The sequence below is a fragment of the Dermacentor albipictus genome, chromosome 6 (genome assembly GCF_038994185.2).
Source record: "Dermacentor albipictus isolate Rhodes 1998 colony chromosome 6, USDA_Dalb.pri_finalv2, whole genome shotgun sequence".
Lineage (NCBI taxonomy): Eukaryota > Metazoa > Arthropoda > Arachnida > Ixodida > Ixodidae > Dermacentor > Dermacentor albipictus.
The window spans coordinates 46,624,195-46,645,334 of NC_091826.1; the positions used below are offsets into that span (position 1 = coordinate 46,624,195).

General features: G+C 48.4%; 1 protein-coding gene across 5 annotated transcripts in view; it reads right to left on the minus strand.

Annotated features, from left to right (window-relative positions):
- LOC139061031 (EEF1AKMT4-ECE2 readthrough transcript protein-like) overlaps positions 1-20,456 on the minus strand; it is a 186,164-nt gene extending 165,708 nt beyond the window's left edge. For 2 of the 5 annotated variants that reach the window (XR_011515150.1, XM_070540457.1), the window contains exon 1: positions 89-793. Coding sequence is in view for 4 of the 5 variants with exons in the window: in XM_070540457.1 (XP_070396558.1) it covers positions 89-425 (337 nt within the window). In the remaining variant the exon portion in view is untranslated. Of the gene's footprint in view, positions 1-88; positions 794-20,133 lie in introns of those variants that run through there. The other 3 variants (XM_070540458.1, XM_070540455.1, XM_070540456.1) reach the window with 3 other exon arrangements.
- Between the last annotated feature and the right edge of the window lie 684 nt (positions 20,457-21,140).

Genomic DNA, 21,140 nt, shown 5'->3' on the forward strand with positions numbered 1-21,140 from the left:
CTTTCTTTTGTCTGTGTGCCATCGGTAATGCGTATTCACACTGATGACATTCTAAAATAAATCACTGCAAAAAAATAAAAACGCCCACCTTCTCGGGCTTGGACATCGACCGGTACAAGAAGAGGGCCTCCTGGTACGGGTCCTTGGGCGGCGGCTTGCTGCTGCCCACCAGCGTCCGGTTTTCCTCGCCCAGCAGCTCCGCGAAGGCTCGCCAGACGTCGTTCGCCGTTTCGCGCACGTCCTGTAGAGTCGCCTTGGGCACGACCATCCAGATGTGGGCGTTGAGGGCGGAGCGGAAAGCCGCGTGCGTTTGTGCAAGGCAGTGGCTTCGGTGCGCGGTGAAGGCCTGCGAGTTGCGGAGCGCTCGACTTTACTGTAACGACAGGTGCCGCTAACTGGCTAAGGTTTGTATTTTTCGGGGCCATTGACCCAGCCGAGCGTGCTTTGCGAACGCGTTTAAATGTGAATACGCTGCGTCAGGTTGCACACAGGCGTTATTAGAGCAATGCTGTTTCTTTTCAGCCAGTTCCTACTTTTGGAAGTGATAACGAAAGCCGGCAACATAGCTGCTCTGGAAATGTGTGAAAGTGTGAATATGCTGCGTCATGTTGCATACAAGCGTATAAGCGTAATACTGCTTTCTGTCTGCCAGGTCCTACTTCTGGAAATGACAATGAAATTCGGTTATATAGCTGCTTCGTGAGAACAATTTATTTACGCGATTCTGCCACAGCGTAGGCACCAGCGCTTCCCTCAACTTTTTTGTGGAATGTAGCTTTGTCGCGACGAAGTTTATTCGCTCATTACTTCTTGCCAACTCGCGTGCCGTAGTCGTAAAGTACATTTAACACGCTCTTCTCGTACGTCTAAGGACGGACACTTAGCAAGCTCGAACTTTGGGCAAGACGTGAGATATTTTAGACTGGTATTACTAGATTTGATCTCGAAGCGCCAAGCCTGGCGTTTCGAAAATAACTCCGACGTCATGACGCAGCAGAATGTGTTAATGCGCAGAAATAATTGGGATGCGCGGTTGTCTTAATGCCTTCGCGCGCGCCCGTTGTAGCGAGTACAGGAACAGAGTGAGGCACTGTTTCATGACGTGATGATGGATACAGCCCCTGGTTGGCAGTTGAAACTGGTTCGGTGAAACAACTGTTGCGGCAACTTAAATTTTAGGGGTGCGGGGACATTCGCCATTATTCCATCTGGTGTTATGATGGTCTGAACCCTGTAGTTAATTGCAGGAAAGGAAATGACAAGTCGACAATACCACTCGATTGCTTGTTTACCCAATGCAGACGGAACGTACTGCTTCTCTGTGAACGAAAGAGAAAAAAGAAACTTACGCGCAAAAAAAAAAGTGAGGCACTCCAGCCGTCAGCGTTAACCAGCGTCCTCCAACAACGTTCACTGGCGGGTAATGATTGTTTAGCGAACCGAAAAAAATTCCGCCTAGCCAGCGAGAACATTTAACAAATCGCACACATCTCGGACACCGAGTAAAACCTCCCGTCACGTTTTTTTCCACTTCGCCTTGCATTATTTTCCAGAGTAGTTGAAGGGGCGTAAACCGGAAATTATTCCACGGGCAGCAGAATATTACCCTACAGCAAAGTGAGAAGAAGTCCCGAGAAAAAATACCCCTTACCATGACGAGAAAAGGCTCCGCAAAGCAGAAAGCATGCAAATATAATGAACTCGTGCTGACGCCGCCCTGAATTTCAAGCGCAAGCTCGCCGTCACGTGACGGATTCTGCCAATGTCTGCTTTGGCCTAGTTAATCTTTCATCATTATGGAGGACTACATTTCAATCCAAAGAGCTCGGTGACTGAATTCGGCAAGTTTCAAGTTTGAAAAACTTCGGCCACAATGGCCAAAATACGAAAAAAAGATACCTCAAAATTTGTGAAGTCACACTGACCTGGCGCCGGTTTTTGTGGGCGGGAAAAACCGAGCAAAAGTAAAACTTTGACAATTTATTATCGTTTCCAGTACGCAACCTACTACCAAGAAATTGGCTAACACATAGTTTTGAAACAATACTTTATCAGTTTATAAAGAGATTTTGGCATTTCGCTTAAATGTTCCTCCGATCTCTGAGCTCTGTGCGAAGACTAAGAGCGCTTGCAAGAGTATACATTTGTGCTCGGCCCTCTCACCAAATGCCCCATGTGCAGCTATAGCGAGACCGGCTCGACTCACACCCAAGCCAGCACGAGCCTCCGAGACACCCGGCGGCGAGCAACACACCAGCTGCTAGATTAGCTGCGCGGTGGACAGTTTGTTTCCCACGCATAGACCGCGGTTTGATTCCCGGCAGTGGTGGGTATTTCTTTCCAGCAGCTAACCAACACGAAGGTAAGCAAGTTTCTTAAAAGCGAAGAACATCGCGCATACAGCTGATCGTCGCGAAGGAAGCACTCATTAGAGTGACGCATATAGCATCGCTACTTACAGGACGTGTACGTGCTACGGGCTTACGTCGCGAGGTCACCACGCAGACAGTTTTGCCATAGAAGCGGTGGCGCCTCGCATCCACCCTTGGCGACTACGCTATAGTTCGACGGAGCACAGTCGAAACTCGATCTAATGAAGTGATGACCACGCTCGATTTATTTCGTTAAATCGGGAAGTTTGTACACTCGAGGAAAGCATTTTTCGGCTCTTCGAAATGTTAAATTGTAACGTAGCTACACCCCAAAAGGCTATCGCTGCATCGTAGTTGCCCCTAATGGGGCGACCTGTGGCGTAAACCATGACATAACGAAAGCAACCACCACCGCCTCTACCGAGGCGGTGTTGAGTCCGCATTTCCGCACATGGGCGTGGCATGCAGTCTCATCAAAATAAAGCTAGGGCCGCGACTAGGGCACCTAGATGTTCCAACGCGTTAGCTTTAAAGCCCACGTTCGAGAAAAAACCCGTAAGCGTCAAAATTCGAAAGAAATCGCCGTTCTTTTTTGCTCATCTATTACAGTAAAAAGCTTCGTTAAATCGACTTAGGCCAAGTTAGATACGTTAATTCGAGTTGATGACAACGTTCAACCCTATGGGCACCTGCCGCGTAACGGAAATTTCATCGTCAGATCGGGAACTTCGTAAAATCGTGTTTCGTTAGATCGAGTTTTAACTGTACTTATCGGAAAAACTTGGGCACGTCTGCACAAGGCGTCAGATTCATTCGAGAACTTCATTGTGCAATCACTGTCAATGGGTAGCAGCAGTACGGCAGGGTTACAGATGCATGACGTAAAAGCAAATTCGGACGCATACTCACGGACGCACACCCGCTCAGCAAGTCTACTCTGACGCCACTTTTAGCGCAAGGCGGCAGTCTCCGCCGCCGCATTTACCACGGCCGTACTGTTCACGCCGGCTGCAGACGCCCGTTCATACTTGTCTAGTCACTGCGTTTTCTGTTTTGATTGGATCGCGGTCGCTGCAAGACGGCGGTGCTGCTCCGCGGCATTTCTTGTAGCGCCAATTCATCTCGCTTTCCCTCCAATGACGTTCACGGTTCTGATCCGCACAAAATCCGTTAGCGCGATAGCACGAAAGCAACCACGTGGACATTAGGCGCCTGAACAAGAACGAACACGCTTGAAGATGAGGTGCCTCACAACGGTGGCTGGATGAAGAGCGACCCCAGCGCCATTGCCGGCGTCGCGCCTCAACAGTTTGCGAGACGAGAAAAGAGAACAACCGTCAGCGTTTGCTGCTTGAAGTCGTTCCGGTCAGACAACTGTATATGATGCACAGTGTTGTAAGGGCAGCGCCGCACAGCAGGAACTCTAAGTGGCTGTACTCGCAAACGCTCCCGCCAGTAGAGCAATGGAGAACGCCGGTCTGCAGCTCCGCGGCAAGCTTATTGAGCGAAACCGTGATCGCGTGCCCGTGACTAGGGTGCGTCGTTTTAACGCGACAGCGTTAAGGAGCTCGTGTCGCAGAAAAGCTGTTGTTGGCGGTGTTGGCCGTGAGCAAAAAATCCCGTAAGGCGATACATAAATAAAAAAATGGCTGTGGCTTAGCTAAGGCTAAGCCCACGATGCGAAGCATACTAGCCTTTTTTTTAACGCGACAGCGATAAGGAGCTGTTGTCGCAGAAAAGCCGGTGTCGTCGGCGTCGGCTCATGCGTGCGGCGCTTGCTCAGGCGCACATTTCGTTGTCGCACCGAACGCTGCGTTGCTCGACGCTGACCGCGGCCGATGCGGGGCGCGTAGTCGCTGCGCCGTAGCAAAGCCACGTAGAAAGAGTCTCTGTAGCATGCCGCAACCTTCGCTTCTCATTCCAACGAGGAGCTCTGTCTCCAGGAGGCATCTCACCTCGTGAGTGTCTAGCAGAGGCAAGCGCAGCTGCTTATATACAGCCGCGACGCCGCGAGCGATGGCGCGAGTGTGCCTCGAGTGCCCGTATAAGTGCTTGTGCTCGATAAGTGCTCAATAAAGCAGAGATTAAATCCGACATCGAAACACTGGTGACCCAGACAACACAGCTACGGAATGCCATGTAACGTTTTTTGTTTGGCACGAAATAATTTCCGAACCTTGCATGTGTTCTCAGGGATGAAATTCCGCAACGTCATTGCGTGTGGAAAGCACGACTCCTTACCTGCTCCTCGGAAGAGTAGTAGTAACTGGAGAGCAGCTTCGGGCTCGTGAAGTGTATCAGCGACTGTAAGGAGAGCCAGCCGAAAAAGTCCAAAATCTTGGTATCCCCGAACGCGGCGTGCAGCATGAACACCGCCCTGAAGTATTTGGGGCGTTTGATGGTCACTGACAGGATGTTGTCGAAAGACTGGTTGAAGTGGCGGCGCAGCGCGGCGTTCCAGGTGTCGTAGTCGGTAGACGGCGCCACCGTTGGGATGTTGCGTGGGTGAAGCTCGAGGGGCATGCTGCGACCATGTCACGTGCTTTCTTTTTAGTGTTTTTTTTTTCTTTGACCAGCGAGGCTGTCAAAGAGGGCTACTAGGTACGCTCGAGAACGATACACATGCTAGCTTTCGTGGTTTTCTAAAAAAAAGCTAGATGTCTCATGACGTTTTTACTTCGCGAAAACGGGCAGAATGCAAGGAATATAATATGCAGAGTAATCTTGATGCGCATTGGTCAATTAGGGGCTAAATCAATATTACTAAGCCCAAGTTCTCGCATTATTTAGAGTACCTATATGAAAAGAGTATATAGCAGGTGTTCTGTGTTTAGCTGCACAATGTTTTGGAGTGAAAGCATCATGCGTCCCATTAGGCGAAAATCCTTCGTAGTGGGCGTGACGGAAAAAAATGGTACCGAAAATGGCCGACGAAGCACTGTGTAAAAACATGTCAGAAAGTGCTAGGATTGACGTCGAATGTATCCTGAGGTTCTTGCAAAAAAGTAAAATATTGTCTTTGAAGAGAGAATTTGCTTCGTTTTGATCTGGTTGGGAATCGAACCCTGGTCTCCACGGTGCAAGAAGAGTACGTTTCGTCGAGGCCACGGCTGTCCTTCTTTTCGGCTTCGCGGTTCTGGCCAATCAAAGGTTCCCCAAATGCATGCGTCATTGCACACGTCACGTCTAAACATTTGGCTGACTAAAGGTGCGCACAGGAGCATTGAACACGTGACAGCGCAACTTACAGGGAAAAGGTGGCGCCACGTTAGGAGCCTATATAATGAGCGCGTTCATGATGTTTCGAGGTCTTCAAGCGGTACACCGCTCTCGCGTTCTCACGCGTAAGCAGTCTTCAGTGTCTCTTTAGAATTTTTCGAAAATTGCCTTTGGCGGATAGCACGAATCTAACCCTTGAGCTAGATTACTCGAGGAGGAAGTCATTATTTTACGAGAGTTCAAGATGCTTATTTGAATAATTTGAGTAATTGGAGTAATGAACTTTTTTATTTATTTACATTACGCTGCGCATTTATGTTTGCTAGCCAGTGAGGTCACAAGGCGTGCCCACTTGGAAAGAAGTCTCAGGATTAAACCAGTTTCGAGATATTATAATTCCAACCGTCCGACAAAATGGATTGGGGTTCTATTTACTCTTGCGCTAAAATGCACAAAACAGCGTTTTCTCGAAAAAGTGCAACTGTGCATTTTTACCGCAAGTTTGACAGTGCTTATGTCGAAACCGGTGCCATCCTATCAATTCGTTCCAAGTCGATATGCCTTGTACACTCGCTAGCTTCAACTGGCAGATCTCCGGAACCATATACACGCGATATGGGTTATATACGCGCAAATTTATGCGAAACAGCGTCCATAATAAAACCCTGAAATAACTCTTAAACCCATAGGCAATATGCCTTTCACCTGTCAACTCGTCTGGTTTTTCCCAATTGTACAGCACGTTTCGCGCAAAATTAGTAATTGGAAACAAGAGTCGCAAGGTTTTGAGAAAATAAGTCATCTACTTAGGGAGAGAGCCAAGGCAACAACCAAACAGGAAGGAAAAGTAAAAATCAACAAATTTAACCATTATTCTTGGGAATATTTATGGATCAACATCTTTTTACTTAAAAAGCAAGTAGGCAAAACACCGCCGGAAGTGCAGAATAATTCCGTGTGTTTTGAGTGACGCATCTACAATTATGAGTCGAACCACCTGACGTATAGCCACTTCTTTGCTGTGGTTATGTGCGTGTTTTTGTAACTCCTCGCGGTGGGCGCAGCGCGTCTAGAACCACAGCATCCTGCGCGCTATGCGGTTGCGCGGGACTGGCGGCCACGTATCGTTACTCAACTTTCCAAATAACAATACGCAAGTTTTGGCGCTTGAGAGAATAGTAAACGAAGGATCGAAAAGAACTGGGATTGTTCGGCAAATATATGTTTCTCTACTATTCATCCAGAGCTACTTCAATAAACGCTACTATAGTCGGACACAATTTAAGCCTGCTTTGAAGCCCTGTCCATGCTCTCATAACCGCCAATCACTGTTCCTACGCGAGGCTGCAAGTAATTCGTACTTCATATTTTCTTGTTACCCAAATAAGGCGGTAACCGCAGAACAAAAATGATTACCACGTAATTTTGTGCGTTTTCTTTCGCTAATTATAGCGGTATGGCGAAAGCCTAATTTGTTATTGAACTGAAGTAGAATGGTTGCTTCGCTACAAATATATATTGTCAATTTGCACTTCAATTGGCAGTGAAGTTTCATGAGTAAAACGGGCTAAGCAGTTAAATGAACTGTACCATATACTTTTCAAGAGTGCAATGCTCAGACTCCATGCACCTCGTACATGTCTGTTGTACGGCTCAGTGCTTCGGCCGATGAAAAGACACTTCAAGAACAGTGGACACTCCGAATTTTTCAAGAGTATGACGCCATTTTGAAAAGGCCGTATAACGATGATTTTGTTTGCTTCTGTGATTGACTGGCAGAGTAACACAACCCCGCGCGGTCCCTGTGCCTCGGTTGCTAACTGCTGTTTTTTTTTAAGTTGTATTCTACTACTGAAATTTTTCATTTTACATTTTTGCTTGTTTACTTGTTCTTGGCAGCGTTCTGCCTGCCCTTCTTTCCTGCGCGAGTCCATTTGATGTGGTTCCTTGTTTGGCAATTAAAGGATAGTTGTATCTCGCAGGCCTAACTGTGAGATGCGACTTATTTCATTTCTCTTTGGCGGGTTTACGCGTCTTTATGGCGAATGGTAGACGTTATGTCTATTTGTACTAGTAAAGATACCCCCCCCCCTCATTTGCATGGAAAGGTTACCTTGGGTCCGTGCATAATACATAATACTTCGGGGCCACGTAGTGATTACGAAACTATAGATAGTCCGGGAATGGTCAACCAATGCCCGTGCGTCGAAGTGCGTATATACTTCAGTTCATGGGCGTGGAGCCGCTTTCTTCATTGCACAAAACATGCCGAGCTCTCTTAACAATCTTTGATTACCAGCGTATAGCATCAATCGACTTCCATCCAACGCCTGGAAATATTCTACTCTCATCACATGGGTAAGCCTGTGACTGTGGGTGCAGAATGCTTCCACGCGCAGTCAAGCCCGCTAATTATGAGTCATGTGCACCGTTACACGTCAAAATTGCTGAAGAATTCTCACTGATCCACGGGGCGCTTATCACTGATTATCCTTGTTAAACCACCGATTATCATTGTTACACGCAAGAGATTCACCCATGCGTAGTTTCCCCTATTCAACATTTACGCTGTGTGCGATGCCAGCTTGGCTTTGAAGCTTTCAGAAGGGGGGTGCAATGTTCACCATACCTGTCGGCCATGGTGTTCTCGTAGGACGTGGAGGCCCCAAATTTGCTGCTCATTTCCATGAGGTCTTTGAAGAGCTGATCGGAGCGCCCCTTGTCCTTGGCCAGCTCCGGTGTAGACGCAAAGGTGGCGTACGTCAGCTTGAAGTGGCCCAGGATTCGCTTCGTCATCCTGTGCCGCTTCAGCATCTCAAGTGTGGTTATGAACTCCTTGTCCAAGCTGAAGGTGACAGCGGGCGACTCTCTGGCGTTGTTGCTGACACTCACCTGCACGTGACACCATCGGCGAGAAATGTTGAAGCGACGATGAATAGCGATAATAATTTAGTCTAATTTAGAATAATAGGAAATATGATAATTTAGGCTCAATTAGCCAATAGAAGACTTGCAAAATTACGATAGTGCGCTTTTCTTTTCAAGCCTTTAAGGCAGACTTCTACGTGAGGAATTACATTAAACAATTAATTGTAATCCATTACATTTCTCGCTAATTTTGCAAATTAACGAATACTTCGTTTAATCGATAACGCTCGCGGTTACCGTATAAATTTAACAGCGAAGCTGTATGTAGCTACAATGTGGTGTTGGTCGATGTCCGCCTACAACGATCGCGTCGAAACAAACAAAAAAACAAAAAATTTCGTCTCCAGTTCCTCGCGAATGCTTTCTGGCTCTCAATCTAATCTAAGTATCTCGAAAAAATTTAACTGATATTGGCCGCTCAGACGAATCTATCATTACGCTGTTTCATTTATTTGTCATAAAGAAGTTAGTTCACAGGGAAGTTGTAAACGCTGGAGAGTTCCTGTCTGCTTGCAATACATGTCCGACTACGCAGGGAGTATGGTTGTAAGAAATGGCCGTAACTCTTGTTTTATAGATACTATCGCGAAACAAATTATATGAAAATTAGCCGCTAAGAAGACTCTAACAATGCGCAGGAGTTTCATCTGCTTTTGCTAATCGCCTAGTTCACAGTGAAGTTGTAAATATTGTGCAATTCGCGTTTTGCCATCAATACACGGACTTCTACGGGAAGGAAACGGACAGCCCCGTCTTTGTATGCTAGAATAAAACTCAAGCCCTTGCAAGTTTAATTCAGCTAATTATGTAAGAATTATGCTCAATCGCTAATTACAAACAAATATATTATTTCGTGCACTCCTTTGGACTGCGCTCCAGTCAACGTGTATCGTAGCTCTCATCGAGGATCAGTTTAACGGCCACCTGCGTCCTATGCACACTGTTGACACGAGTGGGCGTTGTTTGTTGTGGTTGCGTCATAGTCGCCTAGGCAACTTTGTAATATATGTGTACAAATATACAGACACACGCTGATGCGTCGATTGAGGCAAAAAGTACCACAGCTTCGCTGCTCGATCGTCCTTCTTCGCAGAGTGAAAGCGCTGATGAGTTCTTTCTCTTTTTTTTTCCAGTAATCAATTACATGTAACCAGTTACTGTACCGATGGGACAAGCTGTAACAGACGCTGCAGCTTTCAGAACCTGAATTAGGCGGGAACTGCACCAGAACACCAGAGATCGCGCCATGCGTCAGAATCGAGGATATTTCAGACAAACCCCGGAGCTCAGTAGTTATATCCTCGACTTTGCGCTGCGCCTGAACTTGGCCGACGAATGGAACCGGCACATTGCAATGTTTCTTTTATCAACGGCCACTTATCGCGTTATTGCTAGGATGATTTTTTGTAACTTTGGATTGGCCATACCACCTTCTCCAAGCATCTGCAACAAGGAAGCGCCGAGCTTCATAGTGGCCGCAGACGCTGAGGAACCGTACAAGCTAGCAAGATGCTTATAAGCTAGAACACCGCCTTACGTCACATCACGCATATATTGTCTTCACCAAAAAAAGAGAGAAAAAAAACGCGGGAAGATGAACGCATCAGTCCTGAAAAGGAATTGCTAGTGAAGATGAGCATTGTGTGAATATTTGCAGAAAATATCTGCAGAGGTACTGCAACTGCCAGGCCAGTCTGTTCCGCTTGTGGTATCTGTTTAGGGTTCATTTATGTTCGGAGAAGTAACGAATTGCTTTCGAGTATACCCCTCCGTTACTGTCGTGGGGTAGTAATTCGCAAACCCCCACTGTGCGGTTATCCTTGTGTGACGTTACCGCTGGTGAGGACAGCGTTTTCGCATTCTTCTCTCTTGACAGCTAGCGTTTCGCGGCGCTGTTTTCCATTTTGGCTTCGCCTACAACCCTCCCCCCCTGCCCCCCCCCATATTTTTGCGGTTATCACTTTCCTTTATACCTTACTCTACGCATCGTCATATCCTACTCCTCCTCCCCCATATATATTGGGGGAGAGTGAACTACGTGTAAATACCGAGTTGCGTAGGAAATCAGTTCCTCCTGGGATGAGGACAGTGATCTGTGTCAAAAGGTTGGTTCAGCTGCATGCTTTGTTGTACAAGTGGTAAAAGCAAAAAGCAGATCACCAGCGATGAAAGACTTAAATGATAAGACAGTAAACGTAGGTAAAAAACCTGAACGTTTTTAGTGCCCCGCTACTTGCAGTGATTCGCAGTGATGAATTCCGCCTCTTGTCAGCTGTCAAACCGCATTTGACAAAGACATCAAACCGCATTAGTCGAAGATTATCTAAAAAATGGAGAAGCAGCTAGCGAACGAAAAGGTGGGCTGAGACCTCACAGTAAATATCTCGCCTTGCCTTGGTCTCGTCTCTTGATTCCCACCATAGTGAAATATGCATCACCAAGTGGCGCAAAATTCTACTATTCTAATGTCAATAGCGTTTTAATCTTTCCGTGCAAGCCAATCTGCACGTATGCATTTATTCTTTGCGTAAATAGGTGCCGGCATGGGCACAGAAAATGATAAGCAGGAAACCAGTGCCTTCGAGAGAAGTGATTGTGCCGGGCTGGACTATCATGGTATGAAGCCGTTGGCTTACCTTTCTTTTATTTTATTTTCATTTTTCCGGGTTACCCAAGCTTCTCGAATTCCTTCATTCATCGCGTGAATAAGCGGGGACACGAGCAGTAGGAGTGATGTATGCAACGAGCCGGTACTTTCCAGAGAAGAGATTCATCCTGAGAAAACCAACATTGTAGTGGCCTATAGGCTTACCTTTTTTCATTTTTTCGTGCAAGCCAATCTGCTCCTGTCTGTTTATCCATCGCGTAGCCTTGCATAGTCAGGTGCACGGGAACTGATGTACACAAGCACCGAATCGGCGCTCTCGATATAACTGATTGGACCTGGCTAAGCCGATATTGTAAGGGGCGATGGGCTTACATTTTAGAGCGAAGCTTTCAGCCTGTGGTTGGTCGGGATTTTTCTTTGCCACGTGCTCGCACAAAAAATTCGGCCTATAACGCAGACAGTGCAAAGAAGCGCGAAGCGCAATGTGTGCGGCTCATCCAAGAGGTAGCACATGATGTCAACAGGTGACACCATCTCTTGACGATGACGTCACTGCGTGACGTCACGTATGCTGTGATGAAATCATCAGGCGATATCGTCACGTGACGATGCCATTTGTACCTAATGTAACGTTTGACGTGAGGCTCATCACGCCCCCTATGGTGTGACGTCGTCATGTCAGTGTGTCGTGATGACGTAATCACGTTACGTCATCACGTGAAACGTCACCTCACCACCGGATGTTAACGCCCAGTGTTTCACTTCATGGGCCACATAATGCTATCGAATTTATAGATGCCCCCATCAGCAGTTGTGGAGGCGGTTTTCCACAGCGTCGCGGGACATTCGCTTTCGCAGGGCCGGGATGGCGAGTCAACTTTTTTTGTAGAGCATTTTCGTTTTCCCGTTTGGGTTGCCTCGCGGCACAACGTCCGTACGGAACCAGAAATATAAATATGTAGGCCTGTTTCATAGAAAACCTGCAATAGTGACTTAAAGATGTGTTCTCCATAATCCATCTTTCGTTATGTTCAGCTTGAGCTCTGGTTCGTTCAATATCACGGTATTCCGTATACGTTTCCGTATACCGCCGTACCTCTACGCGAATGAGGACCGTTGTGTGCAGTTTCGCCGACATGTAGAAGATCCCGTCGATGAGACTGGCTGAAGGATCCACGTGGTCTGGCCACGTGATGCCGCCTTTTTTGAGGGCCTCCCTCACCTCCTGGACGTTGCTGCCGCGGATTACGCTCTCGCAAACCTGCAAATAGGCGGCCGCTTTCTGCAGCGGCGACTGCTCTTGATCCGGCACACTCATATTCCGCAGCCTGGTCGTTACATTATTGAAAGAGTCGCGCCGGATACGGTACACCGTGCTGATGTCGTTCTTGAGCCGGCTCATCTGCAAACGTAGGAGATAAGAAAAAAAAAACTCAGTGCCCTTCCACTCTGTGAAGAACGATGACACGCGGAGCTGTGTATATGTGGGCTCCTTAATGGCGGAATGCGCCTGTGCCGTGGACAGGCCCAGCATTGCACTATCTTCGGTATCGGCCCACGTATGGGGAGTGCTTAACGCCTGCGTCACCTCTGCCGTGGCTCATCCCAGTATTGCACTATCTTCTGGACCTGCCCACGTATGGAGTTTTGTGTCCACACCCGGAAACGATTCCGGGGGAACTAGCCATAAAGAGCTTGGCTGTAAAATCACTTTAATGTAACCAAATAAAAGGCATACGCAGCCAAGCAAATTTTTTGCTTGGGTCGCCCGCAAAAAGAAGAAAAAGAAAGAAATGTAAGCCTATGGGCATGTTACTACGTTAGCCCATGCTACAATCACTTCACTCGAAGGTAATGGTTTCGAAGGTACTGGTTACTGCCATCCTAGCCTATTATACCCTATTGTAAATTTATTAATTATAATTACCTAATTATTTATGTGAATACGAACACGGGAGCAGTTTTCAATATTACCCGAAAGGCGAGGCAGTGACTGCTGCATACCGAGGTAGCGTTGCGCTTGAATTCATCAGACGCTGTTCTAACTATACACGGGTGCGACACGTTGGCGCCACGTCGCACACATGGATGCCACTGCTGGACGGCAGGAACAACACCCTCACCGCTACCAGGCGTCACAAAACGCGGGCAAGGCAGGGACTGCATTGGCACCGCAGGTGTCGCACATCGATGGCGCACGAGGTGAGACCAACGGAAAACGGTAGGCTTAATTGAGCGCCCAGTGAAAAAGAAATATTAGATGACGTTCGTTTCACGTTTGCCAGAACATATACGCGTGCCAGCAGCGGAAGAGAGAAAGTTGGCCTTCCTCTGCCGTCGAGGCGACTGATCGTAGCGTTGACGGTACGTTCGATTCGCTTCGTCATTTTTGCATGCAAACGCGCCTTGCGTCTCTGAAGACTAACACTCCGCGCGTGACCACCCCGTGTACCTTCACCGGACAGCACGACAACGGCGACAGCGCGGAGGACGCCGACGGCGTGGATGCGCACCGAGTGTCTGTGTAATTGCTATCGCAACGAAACTGCGCCCGCTATTTCTTTACGTGTGCCTCTGCATGTCCGTGCAATTAGCGCGCACTGCTCGTCCCCATGCTTACGAAAGTTTGTTGCTTCGTACATACTGGTGAGGAGAACCCATACCTCGATGCTGCAGATGTGTTGGTAGTAGTTGTCACACGGCCTGTTCCTCTCGTCGATGGCGTTGGTTAAAATGGCCGCGTACTCGGCGCATGCCGCAGTCGGGCATGCCGAACTGTGCGCGGAAGGTTGAGCGCGGTAACGCCAGGCCAACATCGAGGCGACGCCCAGGAGGACAGTGACAGCGACCGCGACAGCTGCGCCGATGACGAGGCAGGCACGGAAGGTTCGTTGGCGCTCACGGCGATGGGCCTCTTCGACCGGATCGCGGATGCCCAGCGCCGACAGGTCGACCTGCGGCGAGTGCGACGGCCAGTCTGTCGTGACTCACGGGGCACGGATTCACAGCGAGATTTTACGCTGTCTTCGAAATCACGAGCGTGCCGTCTGCCATCCTCATAGGCTGTTCTTATGGCCTAGAAACAGAAGTTCCCGGCTGTCCCAGTGTGCGTATATACACGCACACTGTGAGGAACCACTGTAGCAGGAACCATTTACAGGTGATTCCTGGTGCAATTCCCTTTACGTAGCTCAAGCGCTTCCCCTAGCAGCCAAGATGTAGAAACGTCGCTAGCTGTGCTGTGTTTGTACATAAGGTACATTGTTTCATACTTTTTTAATATATAGGGTTTTACGTGCCAAAACCACTTTCTGATTATGAGGAACGCCGTAGTGGGGGACTCCGGAAATTTTGACCACCTAGGGTTCTTTAACGTGCACCTAAATCTAAGTACACGGGTGTTTTCGCATTCGATCCTGCAACCTCATGCTCAGCAGCCTAACACCCTAGCCACTGAGCAACCACGGCGGGTTTGTTTTATACTTCTCTAAGCTGCTACGACTACCGCAAATTTTGAGCGAAAAGGTGTGTTTTCCACATCATTTCACTAGATTATTGGGGCTGCTTTAGAATATCCAAAATAGCCACGCGGGTGGTCGCATGTGCATTCCGAGATGGCCGTGACCAAGAAGGAAAAGTGGCGTAATATATAGTAGATTGGTGCTGCGGCCAGGCGACACATTGCATTACCGTTACTGGAGTTATGGCGAATTAGGAAGTCACGCTTCATTTCGACGAGGTCTGGTGGAAGAAGGTCGGGTGCGAGGAAGTTCTTTTGTGCACGAGGAATGCTCGAAGATGTCTGGTAGATATTTTTTTTTCTTGTAGAAATGTCACAGTCGAGTAAACTTTGTCTGCTTGCCTCTATATGTTCATCTTTCTTTCGTGCCAGGAACTTATTCTAGGAATTTTTTCTTGTAATACTTATCAACTTAATCTGCATTAGTGTTCCTCTTTTGGTCCATCTATACATCTTCGAGCGTTCACTTTAACTGACAGCACCTTGTGCAACTTCATATTCGATATGTCATGGTCCCTGGCCTGTCATTCAACCGTTGCTTGCACCTAATCGGTGTAAGTTCTGGTATATATATAAAAAAAAACATGCTCCTTTTCCCGACGTACTGCTCTGTGGCTTGCCTATACCCAGCTACGGCCGCTGGATAGATATTTTAGGGGACAGGGTAGGTCCTATTCTAGCCATGCATTTTGGGCTATGTTCGTGACCCTTTTTCTCGTGATCTGCTGGGGTTAGAACTATAATCTTGGTGGCATTGTAATCAGCAATGTTAGGTAGTGTTACTGAACCAGGATTATTTCTTTTTGGAGATTAGATTTTTTTGTTTTCATTTTTTTACTGGACCCACCAAATTTTAAAGCCAAAATCTGCAGTAAATAGCCTGTAAAGAAACATCCCCTACAAGAAAATTTAAAATCCTGGTTCAGTAGACTTTCTGTAATGTTTGCTCAATATCTGGAAAATGTTATCACCCTAGCGCTTGTAGTTTCTGAAAAAAAGGGTCAAATGCAGCAAAATTTGGTGTTTTGAGATAATTGGCTTTGAAGTGGAAGAAAGAGCTTCATTGCAATATAGGACTGTAGAAAAAAATTCTGGCGCATTTTTTCATTAGCCACCAGCCTGGTAGTCCCCTCCATCGTCAACACTTCTTTTCTGTGCTAGCTGCCTTGTTTTCCGGGCCTCCTTAGTTACCAGTGGTGCAGCCCTCCCTGCAAAGTACAGTCGCCGCCGGTTAACTTCGCGCAACCACTGGACTGTGAACCGTCCTGGAGAAACTCCGAATGACCTCAAAATGTCGGCTAGAGCAATGCTGCGGTCATTAAAACTTAGCACAGCATCCATTGTCGCTATTTTCAGCGTCTTTAGGCCAAGAAAGATATTCTTCGGAGCGCGCTCCCATACAACCTTGTTGAACGCCTCATTGGTGTTCTGAGTTTTTCCATGGAGACATTTCTGGAGAAGCTCAGGCTTCGAGAGCTGCTAAAACACCCGCGTTCTGCTTAGAGCGTTCCGCCGAGTGCGAAAGCTTCGATGCAGACGCTCACCTGGTGGCCGCGGCGCCCACTCCTGGTTTGTGTTGCGGAGAATTGGCGTCATTGGAGGCTGACTTATGCCGGTTTCCATGAAAGATACGTTTTTAAAGCACTCCTTTGGCTTCGTCATTGCATTACCGCTAAATAACCAGCACCAAAGTATAAATAAATTCGATTCTCCGCGAAAACACGCCAAAGCACGAGCAAAACGCCCCGCGTTGCGATTAACCCAGCTGCATCTTAGGATTCGTTTGGCTAAGTGAAATATGCTAGCTAGGTTTTCACTGCTTCCACATGAGTGACAGCCATTCCGCTAAACGTGACAAAAAATAGGCGATGAAAAAAAATTTTTTTTTTTTGCCGTTTAGGAGAGGCAAAGATCCCGAGCATGTGTCAAAGGGGGCGTGGCTGGATGCTGCCTAAGTTTCGAAAAATGTTGATTTTGAGGTAAATATTTCGCGCAAGCGCAAATAAAACGCTGGGTCATGTTAAGGAAAGAACAGAGATTTTAAATTACACAAAAACAAAAAATGGATTTTTTTTCGGAAAATTTGCCTACCCTGTTCCCTTAAAAAAATGTGCGGCCCGCCGCGTGCAACGAAAACGCTGTTATCCGCCGCAACGCCACAAGCCTGGGTCTGCTGTCTGAGATCAGCATAGAAAATGCGTCACGCACGCACGTGGAACGTCGTCGCCGACGCGTCCCATCCCCGCCAGTTAGCGCCGTTCGGCCAAGCCAAGTGGCCGAGAATGCAACTACGGCAGGCCACAGCTTTTTTTTTTTTCGTGATGCAGCGTTGCTTATACTGCACTCACCATTTTGTCACGTTGTGGTGTGTGACTTATCTACCGGACCTTGCTGATTAATGCGAGAGCGTTAATCAGCACCGTTGTCAGATGGGAAGAGAACTTGGCACCCGGAGGCGCTGCGTCCCACAGCTTACATGTACTCGTCACCCAAACCATCATTCGATACATTGACTCCGGTGCTCCCCTTCAACCCGGGCTGACTGGGCGGGGGCACTTGGTTCGGGCCAACGGTCCTTCCCGGACAAGGGGGCTGTTGTGGTGCAGCACAACTGAGGAACTGCACTCCACACACAAACAGCCAAGTCGGTTTTACAGGGCACAAACCTGGTCTCCCCCCGCATTGCCAAAGGCACGATCTGTCCATGCAGAGGGCAAACTGGAAGCTCATTACGTCCGGTTTCCTCGACGCTAGGCGAGCTACGTTAATCTACCGCCTGGCGCGAGGATGCCTTCCGTTGAGTTACCGGCGCATCACAGCCATCCCGGCTCGTGGAGTGTGCCCCTTTTGTGGCGGTCGTGAGGACTCGGCTCATATCTTTACGCAGTGTTTGCTTACAGCAGCTCTTCTCCAAAGGACTGCTAGTCTCTTTAGGCTCCCAGGCGTTCCTTATGAGACAGTTCCATTTTTGGACCCTTTGCCTAATCAGGCGATCAACCAGTTCGTGCTTGTTCTCGCCGAGTGCTCATACCAAGTTCGGTTGGCACGCTGTGATTCACTTTTCGGGGATCGGGTGCCGGGCCTTCACGAAAGCCTCGCGAAAACACGGAACGAGGTCTGGTTCCATCTCACCCGGGAGCTGCACCGCTTGAGCAAGAAGTTTCTCGAAGTGGGGGCTCGTCCTGCCGTGATTTTTGATGATTTAAGCGGAAGGCTATCCATTAAGTTATGATGCATGCTCCTAAGGTTGCTCGATTCGACCGTGTGTGCCACTCGATCTACGGGTTTTTTTTTTGGCTCAGTGGAACCCAGAGGCGGAAACGGTGGTGGCGCACCCTCGTGTGGTCGCACTGCCCCGCGCATGGCTTTGGTTGTATCCGCGGTTGTATGCCTTGACCTCTTGTGCGTCAAGGCAGTCCGAGCCTTAATAAGCAAGTAGGTAATAAGCATGATTAATAAGCGAGAGCGCATTGGCCAAACGAATTTCAAACCACGCATACACAACCAGACAAGCCCTCCATGTGGCGCAGAGAAATTACGCAACTAATTGACTTTCTCAGGATAAAACATGTAGAAAAAGTATAACTTACACTCCACCTACAGACGCGATAGAGACGGATTGTAATTCGAATATACGTGAAAACACAATTATGTTACGCGGAAACTCAAACACAAACCCCTCTTAACGCGGAGCGTTTTCCAGCTGCTGTTTGAGGTCTTTCTTATAGTCGCGGACAACTTTTCTTGGCTATGAACCGAAGGCTACGGAAACTAAGCGCAAGAAGTAGTCCCGCAGTTTTGCTGGCGTTTTCTTACTTGGCAAATTGAAAACAATATTATTTTTGTTTTGTACAGTACCTAGTTTTAAACGATGCGTAACCTTAACCAGTCAGCTATTGGTATTTTATTGTATCTTTATATTGCTCTTTCGACCTTTGTCTAACCCGAAGCCATTGCACGTTTTGCACATTCACCAAACGCGAAATGGCACATGTGTCTTTTGGTGAGTGTTTGTCGCCTGCTGTACCATCAATCAACTCCCCAGAGAGGCCGTTCACCAATTTCGCCAACAAAAGACCGCTGGATCACACCAATAAAAGCTGTGGCCGTGCGCGACCGCGCGAGTTGGGGCCCAGCTTTTCCTCCGGCTGTCGTGACGTCACGTCACGTGGTTGCGCTTAAAGTCAATGGTGGCTGCACGGCCGCGCCCAAGGGCTGAACTGAGTGATTGCAATATGCAACGCATAAAAACAATGGCTGTGGCTTAGCTTAGGTTACGTCCAGGATGCGAAGCATACTAGCCTTTATTTTAACGCGACAGCGTTAAGGAGCTCGTGTCGCAGAAAAGCCGGTGTCGTCGGTGTCGGTGTCTGCGGCGTTGCACTTCATGAATAAATCGTTGTCGCGCCGAACGCTGCGTTGCTCGATGCTCACCGCGTCCGATGCGGGGGGCGACGCCGCGAGCGACGGCGCGAGTTAGAGCCCCGTTTCTCCTCTGTCGTGACGTCACGGTGTCACGTGGTATTGAAGGCGACACTGCCGCGCCTGAGGAGCTGGGTTGAGCTCTCGAGCGACGGCGCGAGTTGGAGCCCCGTTTCTCCTCTGTCGTGACGTCACGGTGTCACGTGGTATTGAAGGCGACACCGCCGCGCCTGAGGAGCTGGGTTGAGCTCTAGTAATATGCTTCGCATAAAATAAAGTGTTTGCAGCATCTGCGCGGAAACCAAGCGAGCCCATCTGGAAATCGCAAACTTCGAAATCTAGGTACAAACGAGTGAGCGAGCGAGCTGACTGCTGCGCCGGCGCTTTACCAACGCCTGCGTCGGCTGCGGGTCCAAGCCCTAACCGACGCCATACGGCTGCATGGGAGCTCGGACGCAGGCTGCGATGTTCACTGTTCACAACTTGGTACATATCGCATGTGAATAAACATTGATTCACGCTGAGTTAACTGCATCTTCCCTCACTAAAGTGGTTGTGCGAGGTTGGCAAAACCGAAACGGGTGCCGAGTGCGCCCGGACTACGCTGCATACAAATGCTCTCGTGCAGAAGCTCCGCCCCCGGAACTTTCGTTTCATAGCCAAGAAAATTTGTCCGAGAGCATAGCAGGAGTGACGCAGCCCTTTGGTTCCTTGCACATCATCAATAAAAGAACCATAAAGCTCGCCTTCGTGCACAGCGCTCACCGTCAGCTTTTTCCGGTGCATATTACGGTTACATAAGCTGCAGTTTCCGGGAAGCGTGAGAATCTTTAGGGCTCTTTGAACGCTATCGTGTTGCAGTCGTAAAGGCGATGCATCCTCCAAATTATTCCACTCAGCTTTCGTGACGTCACTCTCAGCCGGGTGCACGACGACCATTCATTACTCCACTCACGTCTATTGTTACTTAAGGGTCCATTGCTTGTCTCTCAAGGGTTCCGCGCCGGAACCGTTACTTTTTTATGACGCGCCGGAATATGGGCCGTCTCTGAAGCATCGCTTACCCCACTCAGTCTTTCGATCCCTCGCTGCCCGTGCTTGGAGCGCTTAGCCTTGGTCTTTTTGCCAGCCGTGGTAGCGGCGGTGGTGCCGACGGTGGTCGTTGTGGGACGGTCCTTTGTTTTGGCGGGAGCCCCACCCGGCGACGTCAACTTTTGTCGCGCAGCCAAGGACGGCTTGCTCAGGGACTTACCGAGCGAAGGCCGAGAACGCGCCGCCGCCCGTGTCTTTTTCCCGGACTCTTTCGAGCGCTTCTTGTTGGACTTGCGGAGATCGTCCGACATGGCGTCTTCTTGGTTCTCGCGCTTCTTCTTCTTCTTCCTCTACCCTTGCTTGCTTGCTGGTGATGCCATGCCGCTTGTCCACCACGAGAAAGTGGCCGTGGTTTGATATTGGTTTGAAAGAGCCTGTTTTGATTGCGCACTCACAAATTCTCTTTGAATCAACATTCAGATCAATGCTCAATAAAATCTTCGAACCCCAATGGCTGTCTTCCGCGAGCTAACCCAGATGAGCTAATTTGGCACGTCAATTTTAATGCCCTTTGGCTTGAATGGCCATCGAAAAATGAGGGCGCAATTGTCGTACATAGTCTCAAATCCACAGCCAACAACATAGCCCAAATGATACGTCGCGTGACGTATCGAAAAGCGGGATTGCGAGAAGACGATACCCTAAGGCTCGTATAGTCTAGTTGAAGTTGCCTTACCTCGTTTTCGTTCATTGAAGTGTGCGTGCAGCTTGGGGGAATCGTTCGAGTGCTTTTCTACCTCCAGACGTCCAGTGATGAATGTGTTAGCTTCCCGTCTTTGGCTCTCACAGAAAAAGAACTAAGTTTCTTGGAGGAGGCATCACATGACTCGTAACTATGTTACATGAATTCGCACTTCATTTTCTTGTAAGGGCATGCGTGGTCTACACTGCTTCCCATGTATAAAATCGACGCAGTGGCACAATAAATTTAGTTGAAAGTTTTCGCTTGGTGTGTCGTCTTCTCTCCCGTCCGTGTCGT